General features: G+C 38.9%; 1 protein-coding gene across 6 annotated transcripts; it reads left to right on the top strand.

The window, feature by feature from the left end:
- The first annotated feature begins 529 nt into the window (after positions 1-529).
- On the top strand, positions 530-15,670 carry LOC104599401 (uncharacterized). Of its 6 annotated transcripts, XM_088901506.1 has the most exons (8): positions 530-669; positions 968-1,616; positions 1,779-5,387; positions 5,485-5,566; positions 5,742-5,808; positions 14,273-14,458; positions 14,560-14,620; positions 15,077-15,670. In XM_088901506.1, the coding sequence occupies exons 2-8, from the start codon at positions 1,481-1,483 to the stop codon at positions 15,247-15,249; spliced, it is 4,314 nt and encodes a 1,437-aa protein (XP_088757632.1). In that variant the 5' UTR covers positions 530-669; positions 968-1,480; the 3' UTR covers positions 15,250-15,670. The 6 variants fall into 6 exon arrangements, with proteins under 6 accessions (XP_088757632.1, XP_010260229.1, XP_010260221.1 ...); XM_010261927.3 differs by having other exon boundaries at positions 968-5,387; XM_010261967.3 differs by lacking the exon at positions 530-669 and having other exon boundaries at positions 799-1,616; positions 1,782-5,387.
- The last annotated feature ends 1,082 nt before the right edge of the window (positions 15,671-16,752 follow it).

Here is a 16,752-nt window from a genome sequence, read left to right as displayed (position 1 = left end):
TTGTAAAAAATTGTTTGCACATTTGACATTCTACATGGTAGCCATCTCCAACTTTATTGGTATTTGAAACTTTAAAGGGCTCTCTCTTGTATCCGTTCTTTAACAAGTATGAATAAATTGCTAAAATTCGATTTTTAATTGAAAATGATATTAACTTTTTTCCTTATTTTTTAATCTCCCAATTATTCAAAATTATTTCCTTGCCTTCCCATTTACCTGTGCTTACACAAATTCATATTTACACCACAAACAAATACAACAGTTGCAACTTCACTACAATCGGTGACATGGTAGTTGCATGTAATCGGTCGAGTACGACCGGGTTCAAACACATTGGGAGGAAAATGTCAATGCCAACCTCCCTGCTCTTGGCTCTCGGCGGCCATGTTAACTTTGGGTTCGTAATTGTGTTTGATGCATATGGAGCTTTCAACAAGGTCTTATTAGACTTTTTAACACTTCCGTTACAATTTCTCCGGTAAGTTAACTCTTCTGTTACGTAAGACGGCTTATCGATGTGAGAAGGGAGGTTTTAGTCCAATTTGGATTGAGAGGGGAGATTTTAGTATTTGGGAAAAAAATCAAAGGAGGTTCAAGTCTTTTTACCTTTTTTTTTTTCCTTTCCGAGTAGAGGTGCTCAGGTGCACGCTTGCAAAACCCTTGCACCAGGTAAACTTCGAAAACCCTGGAAATCTGTTTGGACATGAAAACAGCGTCCATATTTAGTTTCATCTAGTCCGTGTTGGTTTCTGACATTTTCAATTTATCAAGCTATTTCTTTGTTTCTGAATCGAATTGTTTTTTTTTTTTTTTTTCTGAATCGAGCTTCTTCTATGCATTATCTAAAACCTGAAATTTATTGATTCTTCGAGCATTTGGTTGCATTCATCTCGAATGAAGAGATGGTATTATTTGTTGAATTGTGATGAATAAACATCTAATCCGTAGATGGTGGAAGTAATTGTAGAGGTAGATCTGGATGTTTTCGACGGGCGCATGATTTGATGAAGAAGATGCCAAGTTCAAGAAGAGAAAAGGGAGTTACTTAGATTGCCTTTTAGGGAGGACTTAGAAGAGAAGCGAAGTGGTTCTTAAATCAACTTGAACTAGAAGGCAACGAAGATAAAATAAGGCAAGGTGGAGAATCTACACTGCTACATAACAACTCGCTGAGAGTATTTCGAAGAAGAAGTATGCATTTCCTGAAACGCCACTAGAAAAAAAATGTTTGGTAATGAAACCATTCTGATATCGTCTGTATGTTCATACAAAGTTTTCCATTAGAATTTTTGATGAAAAATGATGGTGCTTTCAGAGAAGAACTTGGATAGTTAATGCATTGTTGCAGGACCAAAGGAGATTAATAAGGACGGTAAAGGGTACAGAAACTGCTCCTCTTGAGGAAAGACAAAAAAATGTGCTCCTGGGAAAAGATTCAAAAACGAGGTCTCCATTCAGTGCAAGGTTAAAGGCCGGTTCGATGACTATGAAGGAAGTGAGTATCACAAAGAAAATCCCGAAGGAGAAGATTAAGAGGAAGAAGAGGTCCAATGAGTTTGAAGATGAAAACCTGGCTCAGCATTATGCACTCAAACAAACCAGTCATGGAGATACAGGTACTTCTTTACTAACAAAATACAATCATACAAGTGAGGACTTGGAGGAAGAAAAAATAGAAGTGAAGAAGAAAAGGTCCGATTCTCTTGAAAATATTGACATAGACCAAGAGCTTCTTGACAATAGTGATCTTCACTTACCCACTTATGCTCCTTTTGCAGCAGAGCATCTTGAGCAGTGTGGCATGGTGCAGAAAGGGAAAAAGAAGAATAAGAAGAAAATACATGATGTTCATGAAACTAATGACGTAAATCAAAAGCCACAGGAAGGGGGCTCTTTGGTGAGAAGGGAGAAATTGCATAGTGTCCCTCAGCACATTGAACTGGGTCAAGATTCATTAGAGGAGAATACCATGGAGGTGCTGCAAGGCAAAAGAAATATGCAGTTGGTTCTGCAAACATCAGAAAATCATGTAGAGGTGAGTGGGGGTCAAAAAAAGAGAAGGGACAAGAAGAAGAGTGATGAAAATCCTTCCTTGCATGTTAAAGAAAGTTTGGAAGTTTCTTTGCGAACAGTAGATGGTGAAAAAGAAGCAAACAAGACGTGGAAAAAACCAAAGAGTAAGAAGAAGATCCCTAATTTCTCTGAAAGCAATGACTCAAATCAAAATATATTGGAGGATAGTAGCTTGGATTTGAAGGGGCAGTGGATTAAAGAAGAGGCAGTGACTGTTTTTCAAACAAGAGAGGATCGTAGAGAAATGTTTGCAACACAGAAAGATATTAAGAAGAGAAGAAAGAAGTCTAATGATGCAGAAAATGGCAACCTGCATCAAAATCCATTTCAGGATTATACCTTGCATTTGCCTGTTAAGCAAAATAATGACATGCATCAGAATCCATTGGAGGATCATGAGAAAGGAAATAATGTTGAGAGGAAGAGCAAAAAGAAGAGGCATGGTTCCCCTCAAAGCAACATATTGGATCAAAAGCATTTAGAAGAGATTATGAGGGAATTGCTCACTCCAGTGAAGCCAGTGGCTGCTCCAAAGGCAACAGAAAATGATCAACTGGACACAGAAGAAAGAAAGATGAAAAAGAACAGTTCAAAATACCCAGAAGATAGTAACCTGGATAAAAATCTGCTAGAGGAGGATCACTTGGAGATGCCAATTAAAAGAAATTTAGAAGCCACTTTCTATAGAACAGAAAACCGTGAAGAAGTTGGCATGATAAACACAAGGACAAAGAGGAAGAATAAGGGGTATAGTGCCCCTTCAAACAAAGATTTAAAGTCAAATAAAATGGGGAATCGAATAAAGGAGCAGGAATGGTTAATAACAAACCCTGAAACTACACTTCAAATAGAAGAATACCATACAGAGTGTAATGGTGCAAAAAGTAAGATAAAGAGGAAGAAAAGCTCTGGTATCCTTGCGAAGACTGATCTGCTTCAGGACCCAATTGAGAAAGGTGGCCAAGAATTGTTGGTCAGAGGAGATATGGAATCAGTTTTGTGCAGAAGAGAAAATCATGAAGGAATTGTAATTCTAGAAAAGGGAAGACAGGGAACCATGAGCTCTAACAGCCTTGAAAATAAGCTGTTGGAAGAATGTAGCTTGAAGTTGCTAGAGGTGGGCACACATCAGAAAAAGAAAGAATGGAAGAAGAAGGTTGATGGCCAAAAGCTGCCGGAAACATGTAGCCCACATGAATCAAAGGTGGAAAGTTTCGAACATTTTGAAAAAGCTAGGTTTGATTGCTGTCTAGAAGAAGCAAGAATGGATTCTGTTGGAAGGAAGGAACATGGAGTGCTCATGGACGGTAGCCTGGCATTGAAGAAATGCAGTGGCCCATCAAAAGGTGCAGATGATAATTCAACTAAGAAGATCAGCACGTTAATTAATGGTAGTTCCTCCCCAGTACTAAGTGTTCAAGCATATAAAAAGCAGAAAGGAAAGTTGTTTGGGTCATCAGGAGATGGTTTGAAACCAGAAAGAGAGGATTATCTTAGCAGTTCATTGCAGATTATACAAACTAGCATGAGGGATGTTGTGGTTGGTTGTTCAGACGGTGCACTTGCCTTGGAGAAAAGTAAGAGCAAAATAAAAAGAAAGAAAGGGAAAGAGATTGCTAAGGGGGATGACACTCTTATATCTGCTCCATCTTCTGAAGAATGCCTAGAACAGAAGAATGTTATAGAGTTTAAAAATGTGCAACAAAAAGCATCAGAAGTTAGAATTTACATGGAAAGAAGTTTAGAAGAGTGTTCACCAATATCTGTGTCTATTAACTGTTTAGACACTCCAGCTACCTTGGTGAACAGCCTTGAGGTGAACAAGTCAGGAAAATCTATTGATGGAGGTGATGCTTCTAATGATGTGTATACGCTTAGCCATTTTGATGAATGCCTTGTACAGAAGAGGAATGATGAGCTCAGGGAACTCCAGAAAGCTGTTAGAGAAGTGGACCCTTATGGGCAACATGATATGGAGGAACTTGAGAAGAAGTTTGGCTCCTCAAGTAATAAATCAGGGACAATTGACAAAGAGGAGGGTCTTTGTACCTCACTGCAGATTATGCAAAACCTACAAATGAGAGATGCCACTGCTAGTGATGATCAGTCACTTGAGAAGAAGTTTGGCTCCTCAAGTAAAAAATTGGGGACAATTGACAAAGAGGAGGGTCTTTGTACCTCACTGCAGATAATGCAAAATCCACAAATGAAAGATGCCACTGCTAGTGATGATCAGTCCCTTGAGAAGAAGTTTGGTTCTTCAAGTAATAAATCAAGGACAATTGACAAAGTGGAGGGTCTTTGTACCTCACTGCAGATTATGCAAAACCTACAAATTAGAGATGCCACTGCTAGTGATGATCGGCTTGAGAAGAAGTTCGGCTCCTCAAGTAATAAATTGGGGACAATTGACAAAGAGGAGGGTCTTTCTACCTCACTGCAGATTATGCAAAACCTACAAATGAAAGATGCCATTACTAGTGATGATCAGTCACTTGAGAAGAAGTTTGGTTCCTCAAGTAATAAATCAGGGGCAATTGACAAAGAGGAGGGTCTTTTTACCTCACTGCAGATTATGCAAAACCTACAAATGAAAGATGCCACTGCTAGTGATGATCAGTCACTTGAGAAGAAGTTTGGTTCCTCAAGTAGTAAATCAGGAGCAATTGACAAAGAGGAGGGTCTTTGTACCTCACTACAGATTATGCAAAATCTACCGTATCAAGTTGAGAACCATGGAGAGCCAAATTCAAGAGAGTTTTCAGAAGAGTTCCTTGACCTTGCAGATAATGTTTCTGTTAACAATCCCGACATTACAATTGCCCTAAAGAAATGTATAAGGGGAACCGATAGGACTATGGAACAAGATATTTATGAAGAGAATGATTTAGTTATCTCCAGATTTAGCATTTCTGCTGTGAAACCAGAAGATACAACCAAGGAAGACCTTTGTGTACAAGATTGGGTTCATTATCATTCGACCAAACAACTGGAACAGAAGAAAGAGGAGTTGGGAAGGGCAGTTAAGGAATGTTATAAAACCAAGGAGGAAGATGTTGAGGCATCTCCAAGAGATGGCAAGGAGGATGAGATGGTTCTTTCTCCACCAACTACAAATGCCCTAATGGATGTTCCTATAGGTGAGATGCAAAGAGAGGATAAACCAATTGAGAGATTTTTGACCTCATTAGAGAGAGAACCTGTTAGTTGCAGAAGAAAGCTTCTTATTCTTGACATGAATGGACTGCTTGCCGATATTGTTTGTTTTGTTCCTCCTGGCTACACAGCATATACAAGAGTTGGGAAAAAGGCAGGTGGGGATTGAATCCAACTTTTCTTTGTTTACTTTGGAGTTATTCTTGATGATATAGCTGCTTAACTCTTAACAGGAATGCTGTTTTCCTGTTTCAGTTTTCAAAAGGCCTTTTTGTGATGATTTCTTGAAGTTCTGCTTTGAAAGATTTGATGTGGGTGTTTGGTCTTCGAGAGCAAAGTATGCCTTAAACCTATGGATCATGCTATTTCTTTCTCCTTTATCTATTTCATTGGCTCCTTAATTTGCTTCTTGTTTAGTTATTGTTTCCCCAGCTTAATATATTTCTGGTGTTACTTTTCTACACTGTGGAGGTGGAGTTTCATATATGATGTGTAGTGTTTCTTATCTGCAGACAAAATCTTGATGTTGTGGTATGTCATCTTATGGGAGACATGAGGCATAATCTATTATTTTGCTGGGTAAGAGATTTAATCTTGTGTTTGTGTTTTCCCTTCAGTCTGTTGCCATTTTCTTAGTATTGGAGAATGAATAAATATTCTCTATGCCACAATGCCATAAAAGCAGAATGCACATTATTTAGTTTGTGTTTGGTATCATTGTTGATTCTTCATGAAATGTTTGGGGTTGATCAATAAAAACTGTCGAGAAATATGAATTGCCACATCACATAAGGGACTCCATTCAACTAAAAAAATGCATATTGGGGACTGGTCATTGCCATTTAGAGTTGAAAAATCAAATTTGACATTTCAGGTAACAAACAACAATTTGTATTGGTCAACCCAAAACATTTCTGATTATGTGACATGACAACTCACAATTCACACCAATTTATATTGATCAACCCCTAAGGTTTCACGTAGAAACGGCACTGATACCAAACGCAACCTTAGTTTGCTGCTCACTTATTTGAAGTTTTTTTTTTCAGGTACAAGAACTGTGGTCTTAGTTCTCAGTTTTTGTATTTCCATATCTGATCCTTCTTTAGCAAGACATTCCCTACAGGAATAGTCATCAAGTTGATACTTGAGCCATCAATTTGAAACTTCTCAATATCCAATGCTTGAAGATGGAATAGAAGTTATAATTGCTTATTGTTCCAACTTTAATAAAGTAAGAAAAGGTGAAGAAAATGACAGAAGAAAGAAAGAGAAGAAGATAGGAAGAGAAGCGGAAGGGAAAGAGAAGAAAAGAGGGAAGACTATAAAGGAGAAGCCTGTTTTTTTTTTCCTTATTGTCGACCCAGGTTGTATTAGCATTCTACTAAGGCTGAAATGACTACAATACCCTTTTGGAAAGTTACAGTAGATACTAAGGTTGTATTAGCATTCTACTTCAGCACCATCATAACACCATCCCAATGGGCAGTTGTTGGATTCTTCATGAATTGACTGAGGACTCTAACACTAAAGGAGATGCCAGGCCTAGTGATGGTAAGATGGATCAACTTGCCTACTAGTCTCTGGTACCTTGTAGGGTCTTCTAATGGCTCCCCCTGACTATCAGTAATCTTCACATTGGGATCCATGGGAGACTGGGAGTTTCAACTAGCTTGGATCTTAACAACTCAGTTTCATCCAACATTTCTACAACATACTTTCTTTGGGATAGAGAGATTCCCCACTTTGATCGAGCTACCTCAATTCCAAGAAAGTACTTCAAGGTTCCTAGATCCTTAGTTTGAAAGTGTTGCTGTAGAAATTGTTTCAACTCATCAATTCCATGTGTATCAATGCCAGTGAGAACAATATCATCAACATTCACTGCTAGAATGATCTTCCTAGATGACGAGTCTCTACTAAACACGGAGTGATCAACATTGCATTGTTTCAAGCCAAAATCTTGTACCACACTACTAAAACGACTGAACTATGCCCTCAGTGATTATTTCAGCACATAGATAGCCTTCTTCAATCGACACACCTTTCCTGACTCCCCCTGAGCAACATACCTAGGAGGTTTCTCCATATATACTTCCTCTTGAAGATCACTATGGAGAAACACATTTTTGACATCAAACTGAAATAGGGGCCAACCAAAGTGGGCAGCTAAAGAAATGAGCACTCGTACAAAACCTATTTTAACCACAGGAGAGAAGGTTTTTGAATAGTCCACACCATAGTTTGAGTATACCCATTTGCAACAAGTCGAGCTTTGAATTGCTCAACACTACCATTTTAACGGTGTTTAACTGTATATACCCATCGACAACCAACAACCTGCTTCCTAGGTGGTAAGGAAGTGAGAGCCCAAGTATTATTTGGATTGAAGAGCATGAAATTCTTTATCAAAGGCTTCTTCCAGTTAGGAGATGAGAGGTCTTCTTGTAGAGAACACGGTAGAGAAGCAGAGGATAGAAGGGAAATGAAACGTTGATGTGAAGGAGACAAGTGAGCAAAGGAGACATACTGAGAAGGGGGTGATCTGTGCAAGTACACTTACCTTTACGAAGGGCAATAGGAAGATCAAGATTTGAGGATGGTGGATCTGTCAATGGCAAAGACTCTGGTGGCATGTTAGAAGCTGGAGCTGGATCAATTGCTGGCGACAATTTTGGTTATTTATCACATCTAGAGTACACTCTATGAATAGATGGTTGAATAGGCTCCTCCATAGTAGGCAATGGAATAAAGACATCACCAGATTCAAAGGGAAGAGGAATAGAAGGAGAAGGTTCACGTCTAGAGAAATAGGGTAAATTCTCAAAGAAGGTAACATCTGGAGCAATAAAAGCTTTCCGTAAAACAGGATCATAGCATTTGTAACCTTTTTGGGTACGATTGTAAGTAAGAGAAACACATCTAATAACTTTGGAGTCAAGTTTATCATGGCATAGGCCCAATTTGTGAACAAAACACACACAACCAAACACATGAGGAAGAGAGAAGGGAGAGGTGGAAGGAAACAAGATAGAGAAAGGTGACTTGCCATCTAGGACTGAAGAAGGCATACGGTTTATGAGAAAACAAGAGGTGAGAATTGTATCACTCCAATAGATTTTAGAAACTGACATTTGAATCAACAAGGCCTGAGCAGTTTCAATCACATGGCAATTTTTTCTCTCAGCCACACCATTTTGCTGAGGAGTGTGTGAACATGAGGACGGATGTATAATACCATGAGAGTCAAAATAAGACTGAAAATTATTATGAAAGTATTCCTTGACATTATCTGAACGAAACACTTTAATGCATACACCAAACTAATTCCTTATCTCAGCATGAAAAAATAGAAAAATAGAGAACAATTTTGAACGATCCTTCATTAAGTAAATCCATGTCATTCTTGAATAGTCATCAATAAATGTTACAAAATATCTGAATCCATTATAAGGTGACACACGATTAGGACCCCAAACATCTAAGTGGACTAAAGCAAAAGGACTCAGGACTCTCTTATCATCCCTAGGAACAAAGGATACTCTATGATGTTAACTCAATTGACATGACTCACAATCTAGCTGAGTTACAGACTCCAAGGTTGGGACTTGCTTTTTCAAAATACACCAAGAAGGATGACCAAGACGACAATGAAGGAAGGTCAGATCCATCATATGGATGGCCGAACCATGATGGTTGGGTGAAATTTCAAAAATTTCTTTTAGCCTTCTGGGAATTGCATTCCCTAGTTTCATTTTTCTAGGTTCATTCTTGCATCGAAACCGGATCAGATTTGAAACCAAAAGGAGGGAGATGTATACCTGATACGGATTCCACAAATGTAGCTCCCAAAGTGGTAGTTCACACCCAAATCAAAGCCCAAAACCAGCTTCCACTGAAGATGGCACAACTTGGAGTTAAGCTGGTTCAACAATGCAGTTTTCAGCAAAATTGCAATCCAACTCTTTGGATCGAACAAGGGAGATGAACACAGTTTTTCTCTGCAATTTTTTTTTTGCAAAATTCAGAGGTAGAACTGATAAAAAAACAGTCCCAAGAATTTGAGGTTGAACTAGGGTTTTTTGGGCAGCAAGAGCAGAGAGAAAGAGTTGAAAGCAGAGTGATCTGAAGCAAATTGATCTCTCTTTTCTTAATCCTTAAGAAGCACCACTCCTAATCGAATTAGGAGGTTTGTAATCCAAATCTTTATTTGGATTTGGATTCTATCAGTGGATATGTCTTATCCTCTTATGAGAATGGGTGCTCCAAACCCATATTCACCCAAGTCACATGACAGCTTAGGCAGTCATGTGACCACTTGATTAATCATATTAATCATGGGCTTTAGGCCCATTAACTAAGTGGCTCACGTCCCAAGAGAGTTGCTGGCCCATTTAGGTTCAATTTGTATGGCATGGGACCCCAACAATGACCTCACATAAGCCCATATGGGTTCAGCCCAACCTCTATGAAAAGGCCTGGCCGAGTTCACTCCTAAGTGCAGTCACTACAGTGAACCCCTGAGTCCATCACTATGGGCTCAACATTTACAGTTAAATGGTCCCCGAATCCAGCCATCTATGAAGGCCCAAGGATAATGGATTTAAGTAAGATATAGCCCATCAGGTAAATGACCCTCAATGGTTTCTTACACTTAACCTCTCAACCCATAATGATCAAACACTGTCCAACAGGGAAGGACCTCTCCCTTGACAGCAAGGTGCAGTGTTGCACTCTCTGCTCAGATAGGTCACGGGAATTAAAACCTTTTTACAATTTTTTTCTTGAAACATAATATATACATATCATATAAATATATTTTGCAAAACAAATCTCAAACACGGTTGAAATCGACTGCCGGCAGTTTTGGTTTCCATCAGAGAGAGTGCAGTCCCGATCATTCACTTTATCCGACAAAGGGGCTGACCCTATCACTATGATCACCCACTAAAGTGAATTCTCAGACTGCCCCAACATACCCAGGTTTTGACCCCTAAAGGATCTCATTGATTGGCATATCAAAGACAACCCGATCCGACACCCAGTGCAATACCATAGTCAAGTCCAGGGGTTAGGTGTAACTTTCCAGTTTTGCCCATCAGTCTCCAAGGTCTAGGGCATAACTGGAAAATGGTCCGGGTTCAGTGCTTCAAACAAACACACACTACATGTGCTTTGGGTCTAACCCTAGCAGCGGAGACAAGCTGCCCCAACTTCTTTGGTAGCACATCAACGTCAGCCTTGGCAGGATAAACTCCTCAAGTCTATCCAATGGCTGAGAACATTCTAAACTAACACGGGTCTCATAAGTGTCCGTAAGGGGTAATTACACAAAAACACACCAATGATAACATGAAACAATTATGTACTTTTATTCATTTACAATAAATGTATTTGTACATCAATCTGATTGGAGCTAAGGGCATACACTGCCTAACAGACAATGCCATTGATTTGGTGTAAGAGAGGAACGAAGAGCCTTTTAAGGACCATGGTCATCCAAGTAGTACAATCCTCCAACTTCACAATCGCTACCAATCGTCTTCCCTGTCTTGAGATCCTAAAAGACACAATTTGAAAGATAAATGTTATAGAACAATGACGGGTTTGAGTAAGCTTACTTATAGACAAGAGATTAAAGGGAAATTTAGGAACATAAAAAACCGAGCATAAACTAAGGCCAGAACCAAGAGACGCATTACCGGTACCGGTAATAGTAGAAGAAGAACCATCATCTAAGGTAACGGTTTGAGAGGTAGAAGGTGGTGACAAGGATACAAACATATCTAAGGAGCCAGTCATGTGGTTTGAAGCTCCAGAATCAATTACCCAAGGTGAAGGTGAAGAACTAGAAGCAAGACAAATAGTACCTGACTTCACAAGTGTAGCAGTGGCAGAACTAGAAGAGGTAGACTGGCGAAGCCTTTCATACTTCTCACGTGAGATAGAGATTATGCCTTTGTCCTTACCAATATTGGAAGTAGGGGCATTTTCAGTCACACTAAGACTCCCAAAATCACCTTCCACCATTGCTTGGTTAGCCTAGGAAGATGGAGGGCCATGAGGATCATAACAAAAGTTGACTGCGTGACCTTCTTGTCCACAATGTGAGCACTCACGGGCTGAACCACGACTACTACAAGGGGTGGCAACGAGCCGGGCTTTTCACGAGCTGCTCGAGCTCGGCTCGGCTCAGTTTCAACCGAGCTCGAGACCAATTCACTGGCTCGATTATGAAACGAGCCGAGTTCGAGCCTACTAGAGCTTGGCTTGTAAGGCTCGCGAGTCGGCTTGAATATATATAATAAAATTATAGAAAATAACATATATATAATAAAAATATTATAATTATTAATTATTATAATTCTTAATTTTTAAATATCAAATAAAAATATTTTTATATATAATTTTTTATTTTTATAAAACATTTTTTCTCAAAATCGAGCTTGAGCTAATGAATTTTTGACTCGAGCCGAGCTCGAGCCTCGTACTATTCGGATCGGCTCGAATCCACCCCTAGCTACTACCACTACGACCACCACGACCACCACCACCCCTTGCACCATCAAACTCTCTACCACCTCCTCGTGCACCTCTGGGCCCACGACCAAAACCCCTCCCTCACATTTCCTCCACCTCTAGCACACATATGTCTACTAGTAAAACCTCCTCTGGAAACCACCATGGCTGATCTCTCTGAAGGTGGGGGATGATCACTATGTGGATTTGAGGCTTTCCTTATGCGAGAGAAAACCTCAGACAAGGATGTAAGATCACTTCTCCCTAAGATTTGGGCCCGCACTGGTTCAAATTCATACCTTAACCCAGATAAAAATCTTGCTACATCTAGATGTTCTCGTTGTTCTTGTTGAGTCTTCAAATTAGCGGACAAGGGTTGATAAACATTGAGCTCATTCCTTAAGCTTTTTAGGGAAGCATAGTATTCTTCAACACTTTTATCCCCTTGTTGAAGAGAAAAATAGTCTTGGTACAACTAGTAAATTCTTGTGACATTGTCTTGTCCAGAGTACAATTGCTTGGCATGGTCCCAAATCTCCTTGGCTGTGTCTAGAAACATAAGGTTTACACTAATGTGATTCTCCATACTATTCCAAAGTGATGTCATAATTTGGGCATTCTCTTGTACCCATTCATTGTACCCTTTTAATTCACTTTTCAATGGACCCTCCTTGATGTACTTCAACTTGCCTTTTGCAATGAGAGATACCTCAACCGACTTGACCCACGGGATATAATTAGTACCATTGAGTTTCATCGTAGTTAATTGAGAAGTCATGAAATCTGATTGCACAACTACTGTAGGTTTAGTGCTACCATTTGATGAAGCCATGAGTGAGAGGAGATCACTGATTTGTTACCTAGGCAAATTGTCAAACTTATGGTATGCAACTACTGTAACATACCTTTTTCTTTAGGAAAAACACAAAGAATCATCAGCCCTCTACTTTAGAAACACTTGGGAAAGATTGCATACTTACCGCAAAGTGTCACCACAACACAAACCACTACAAAATCACCACAAATTGAGGAGCACTTACCTCACAACTTGAAACCAATGTTTTAAAATGCAGAGGCGTGACGCGAGGTATTCCACTACCTAGAGGCGTGAGGCGTAGTTCAGAACGCAAGAGGTGTAAGCCTCCCGAACACAAGGATGCTTAAGGGGGTTTAGGAGGAGGAAGGGGGATCTCATTTTTTTCTTTATTTTTAATAAAATTCTTTTATACTAAGAAGAATAAAGATGCATAACATTAGTTGAAAGGGTGGGCTTTTAGAATTGCCGAATAGAGGGCTTTTAGAAAAATACCACCAACTCACACAACACTGCAACGAGGCATTAAAGCCTCTTTTCCAAGTGGGCGATCAGTCCTCTTAAGTCCTTTTCCTTTCCAACAAAGAACAAAGAACAAAGAACATTCTCTATTCTTAGGGCACGAAAAGTTGAGACGTGAACAGTGCCGAGAACAGTACATTCGACCTCAAGGCTCTGATACCATTTTCCAACTTTAATAAAGTAAGAAAAGGTGAAGAAAAGGATAGAAGAAAGAAAGAGAAGACGATAGGAAGAGAAAGGGAAGGAAAAGAGAAGAAAAGAGGGAAGACTAAAAAGGAGAAATCTGTTTTTTTTTTCCTTACTGTCCACCCAGGTTGTATTAGCATTCTACTAAGGCTGAAATGACTACAATAGCCTTAGGAAAGTTACAGCAGATATAAGAGAGAAATAATAGCATGAAAAAGACAAATACTGCCCCTGTTAACTACTAACAATTCTAACACTTCTGTTTAAAGGTGTTGATTAGATTCTAATTGATATGTTGTTTTCTAAGTTAAATGCTGGATATTTGTTTCTATAGAGTTGGCTGGTTGTTCATTTTTCTTTATTTCTTTTACATCTTTTTTTTTCTAGATTTTATTTCAATCTTCAATGCAATTAGGGGCCTTCGGGAATGGAAATTTCTATGTGAGCTTATTTAGGATAAGCCAGCTGGTTTTTATTATTTTACACTATAATTAAGGGTTTTGGTTTATAAACATTTCCCTAATATGAGTTGGCCAAATGGTAATGAAACTTGTTTTGAAGTCAATGAAGTAGGTAATTTAGCAAAGTCACCTTCCATGTCCCTGTTTCTTCATTGTGGTAGCAAAAATGGCCAATATCCTTATGATAAAAGGATTCTATCACTTTTGTAATTAAAGCCTAAGTGGCTGTTCTGCTCCATATGGAGCTGACATGACAGAGCCAATAAACATGAAATTAGTTGATATATAAATGCAAGTATGATTCCTGAGGTCATACAGAACTTTGATAATTCTATATAGTTATGAGCTACCCTGATGGTTAAAAAATGAAAAAAAGGGAAAACTGTGAGGGGGAAAAGTTCTAGGAACTTGTTTCAAGTGCCTTGTATTTAGTTTTAGTCTGGAAACTTTGACTTTTCATGTTGGTGAAGCAAACGATGCGCTGTACAAGTTTAAATTAGAGTGCAATTCTCATATGTTTTTGTTGCACATGTTTTTGCAGGATCAATCCCACTGTACTGCCACAGGCTTTACCACTGTGGGCAATGAGAAAAAGCCATTGGTCTTGAAGGAGTTGAAGAAACTATGGAATAAATGTGTACCTGGTCTCTCATGGAACATGGGGGAATATAATGAATCAAACACATTGCTGTTGGATGACTCTCCTTACAAAGCACTCCTCAACCCTGTGAGTGCTATGCATTGCTTTCTTGCCCTATTAACAAGAATTATTGACTTATTTGGGTTTTGCCTAATTCTTTTTGCTTTTGTTATTCTTTCACCACTTAGCCATATACGTCAGTTTTCCCTCATTCCTACAGCTTTCGGGATGAGAAAGATAATTCATTAGGTGAGACCTCCTGTATGTCCTTAACTTCTCTGTTTTCAGTATGTTCAAGCTGCATGTTAGGTAGAAGATATGGATTATGGAGAATTTCCAACCACATAGTGACAGATGTGGCACTGATTGAGGGCCTCTTGAACCTACATCTGAATTAATTCCAACAGATGGTTTTCCATATATCTGTCACATTCTTTTGAATGGTAATCTAACATGGAGGAAGTGTGGAAAAAGTTAAAGTTGGATGATCAGGTAGGATCATGATACTGGGTTTAACTGTTGGGATCTCACATCCCTTTCAGTGGAACACTGAGAATGGCATGTTTCGTGTGGGCAAATGAAAATACTTTGTGGTTGGAAAAGAATCCTTGAGATCCGGATGATGAGTGGTTTACATCTGCTGAAGTTTTGTATGGTCTGGCATATGACTCTAGCAACAGTTTTACATGAATAATTCTAAAACAGGTCCAGGAGGAGATCTTCGAGTATATTTGGAAGGTTTGGCAGTGGCTACAGATGTTCAAAATTATGTCAAGCAACACCCATTTGGTCAACGTGCCCTTACAAATTCAAATCCATCTTGGCGCTTCTACAGAAGGGTTGTCGATGCTGTACTCTCGAAAAGATTGAAGAAATAGATCGCTTTCATTTTCGTATTTTGATAATTTACAAAATTTATTTAAAGGAACCTATTAGGAATGTACCATTCCAATTTAACACCTTAATGGTTCCTCACACTGAGGCTAGAGACAGGTCGATGGTTCCAGTTCCAAGTTCCAACCAGTGTTCCCTAAGCTTCTCTGGGGATAGGCCAGAGTCGTCTGAGACCGACAATCTTCACGAATTGCTAGCGGATTGGATCTACTTGCCTAGATGGAGAGACAGAAACAATCAAAAGAGTTGAAGCAGAGCTAATTATTCCATCTCAATTGCTACATGATCTGATAGAACTTGTGGTATTAGCGGATTGTGCATTTGTGCTTGATTCAATAGGCAGACTTCTGTTACTTAAACCACTGCAAATTTTTGGAATGAAATATTTGATTCTGATTTATAGACTTTAAAATTACATGGTTTTTAACTTGTATAGTTCTACTTCCTTGGTAGATCAGTAGATGCAGCATATGTAAAAGGTAACTCTTGAATGCGTCAATGAATTTGCACCAAAAGAAGTTGAGCGATGATAGATGTTGAGATCAAAGCTGATGGATTTTTACTTGCACCACTGTACTTGGTTTCATTGGAATGTATGGTTTAAGTTCCTTGTATAAAATATCAAATTGAAAAATATGATATTTTATATCAAATTGTTATAGGCAAGGGAGAAAAAAAACGGAGAAGTACGGAGAGACTCAATGCAGATTTTTGATTTCCACTGCACAGTTATAAACATTCAAAACGTCAAAAAACATACCCTATGCACCCATACCTGCCCGTGAATTGGCATCAATTCCAAACTAACACCTATTCTAAATGTACTTTAAACCTACAAATTCTGACACGGGGGTATCGGTCATTCTTCCAAAAAAAAAAGGTCATACCAGTTTCATTTTTCGTATCTACTTATATGGTAACCAAAAGGTACCATACCTTAAAGCACTCCCTCATCATTCAAAATCCTCAGTGAATTTGAATTAAAAATTAAAATACCGATCGATTGGTTATTACAGTGTCAGGTACCAAAATTTTCTGTACATACCTAGGCAACTTGGTTTTTTCTTACTTAATAATGGCTTATTCTGAGTACGAAACATTTCAATGGGAGTATTCACAATTCAGTACACTGTATACCTCCACTTGCGTCTTTCTCTGTCTGTCGGTGTGTCCATGTGTGATAACTGTTCACGCGCGCATGCACACACACAAACATGGTTTTTAAAATTGACCCGGAGACCGAATCGGTCAGGGGTCAGGTCGAATGGTTGGTCCGTTCTGATAAAAAAATAAAAAGAATAAAAAAAAAATGGTCAAAATCGTTCTAACGGTTCAAATAATTAACCACCTGAGTCAGTGGTTTGCTGACTGAAATCAATGTTTTTTTAAAGAAAATCCGATTTTGAGGGAAAACAGAACCAATCACCTAACTGGTTCCTGGTTTTTCCAATCCGATCGTCTGGTCCAATCTGATTTTGAAAAATGAA

This window comes from Nelumbo nucifera, chromosome 3 (genome assembly GCF_055504915.1).
Source record: "Nelumbo nucifera cultivar China Antique chromosome 3, China Antique-T2T, whole genome shotgun sequence".
Taxonomy (NCBI): domain Eukaryota; kingdom Viridiplantae; phylum Streptophyta; class Magnoliopsida; order Proteales; family Nelumbonaceae; genus Nelumbo; species Nelumbo nucifera.
This window is presented reverse-complemented; position numbering and strand designations above follow the sequence as displayed.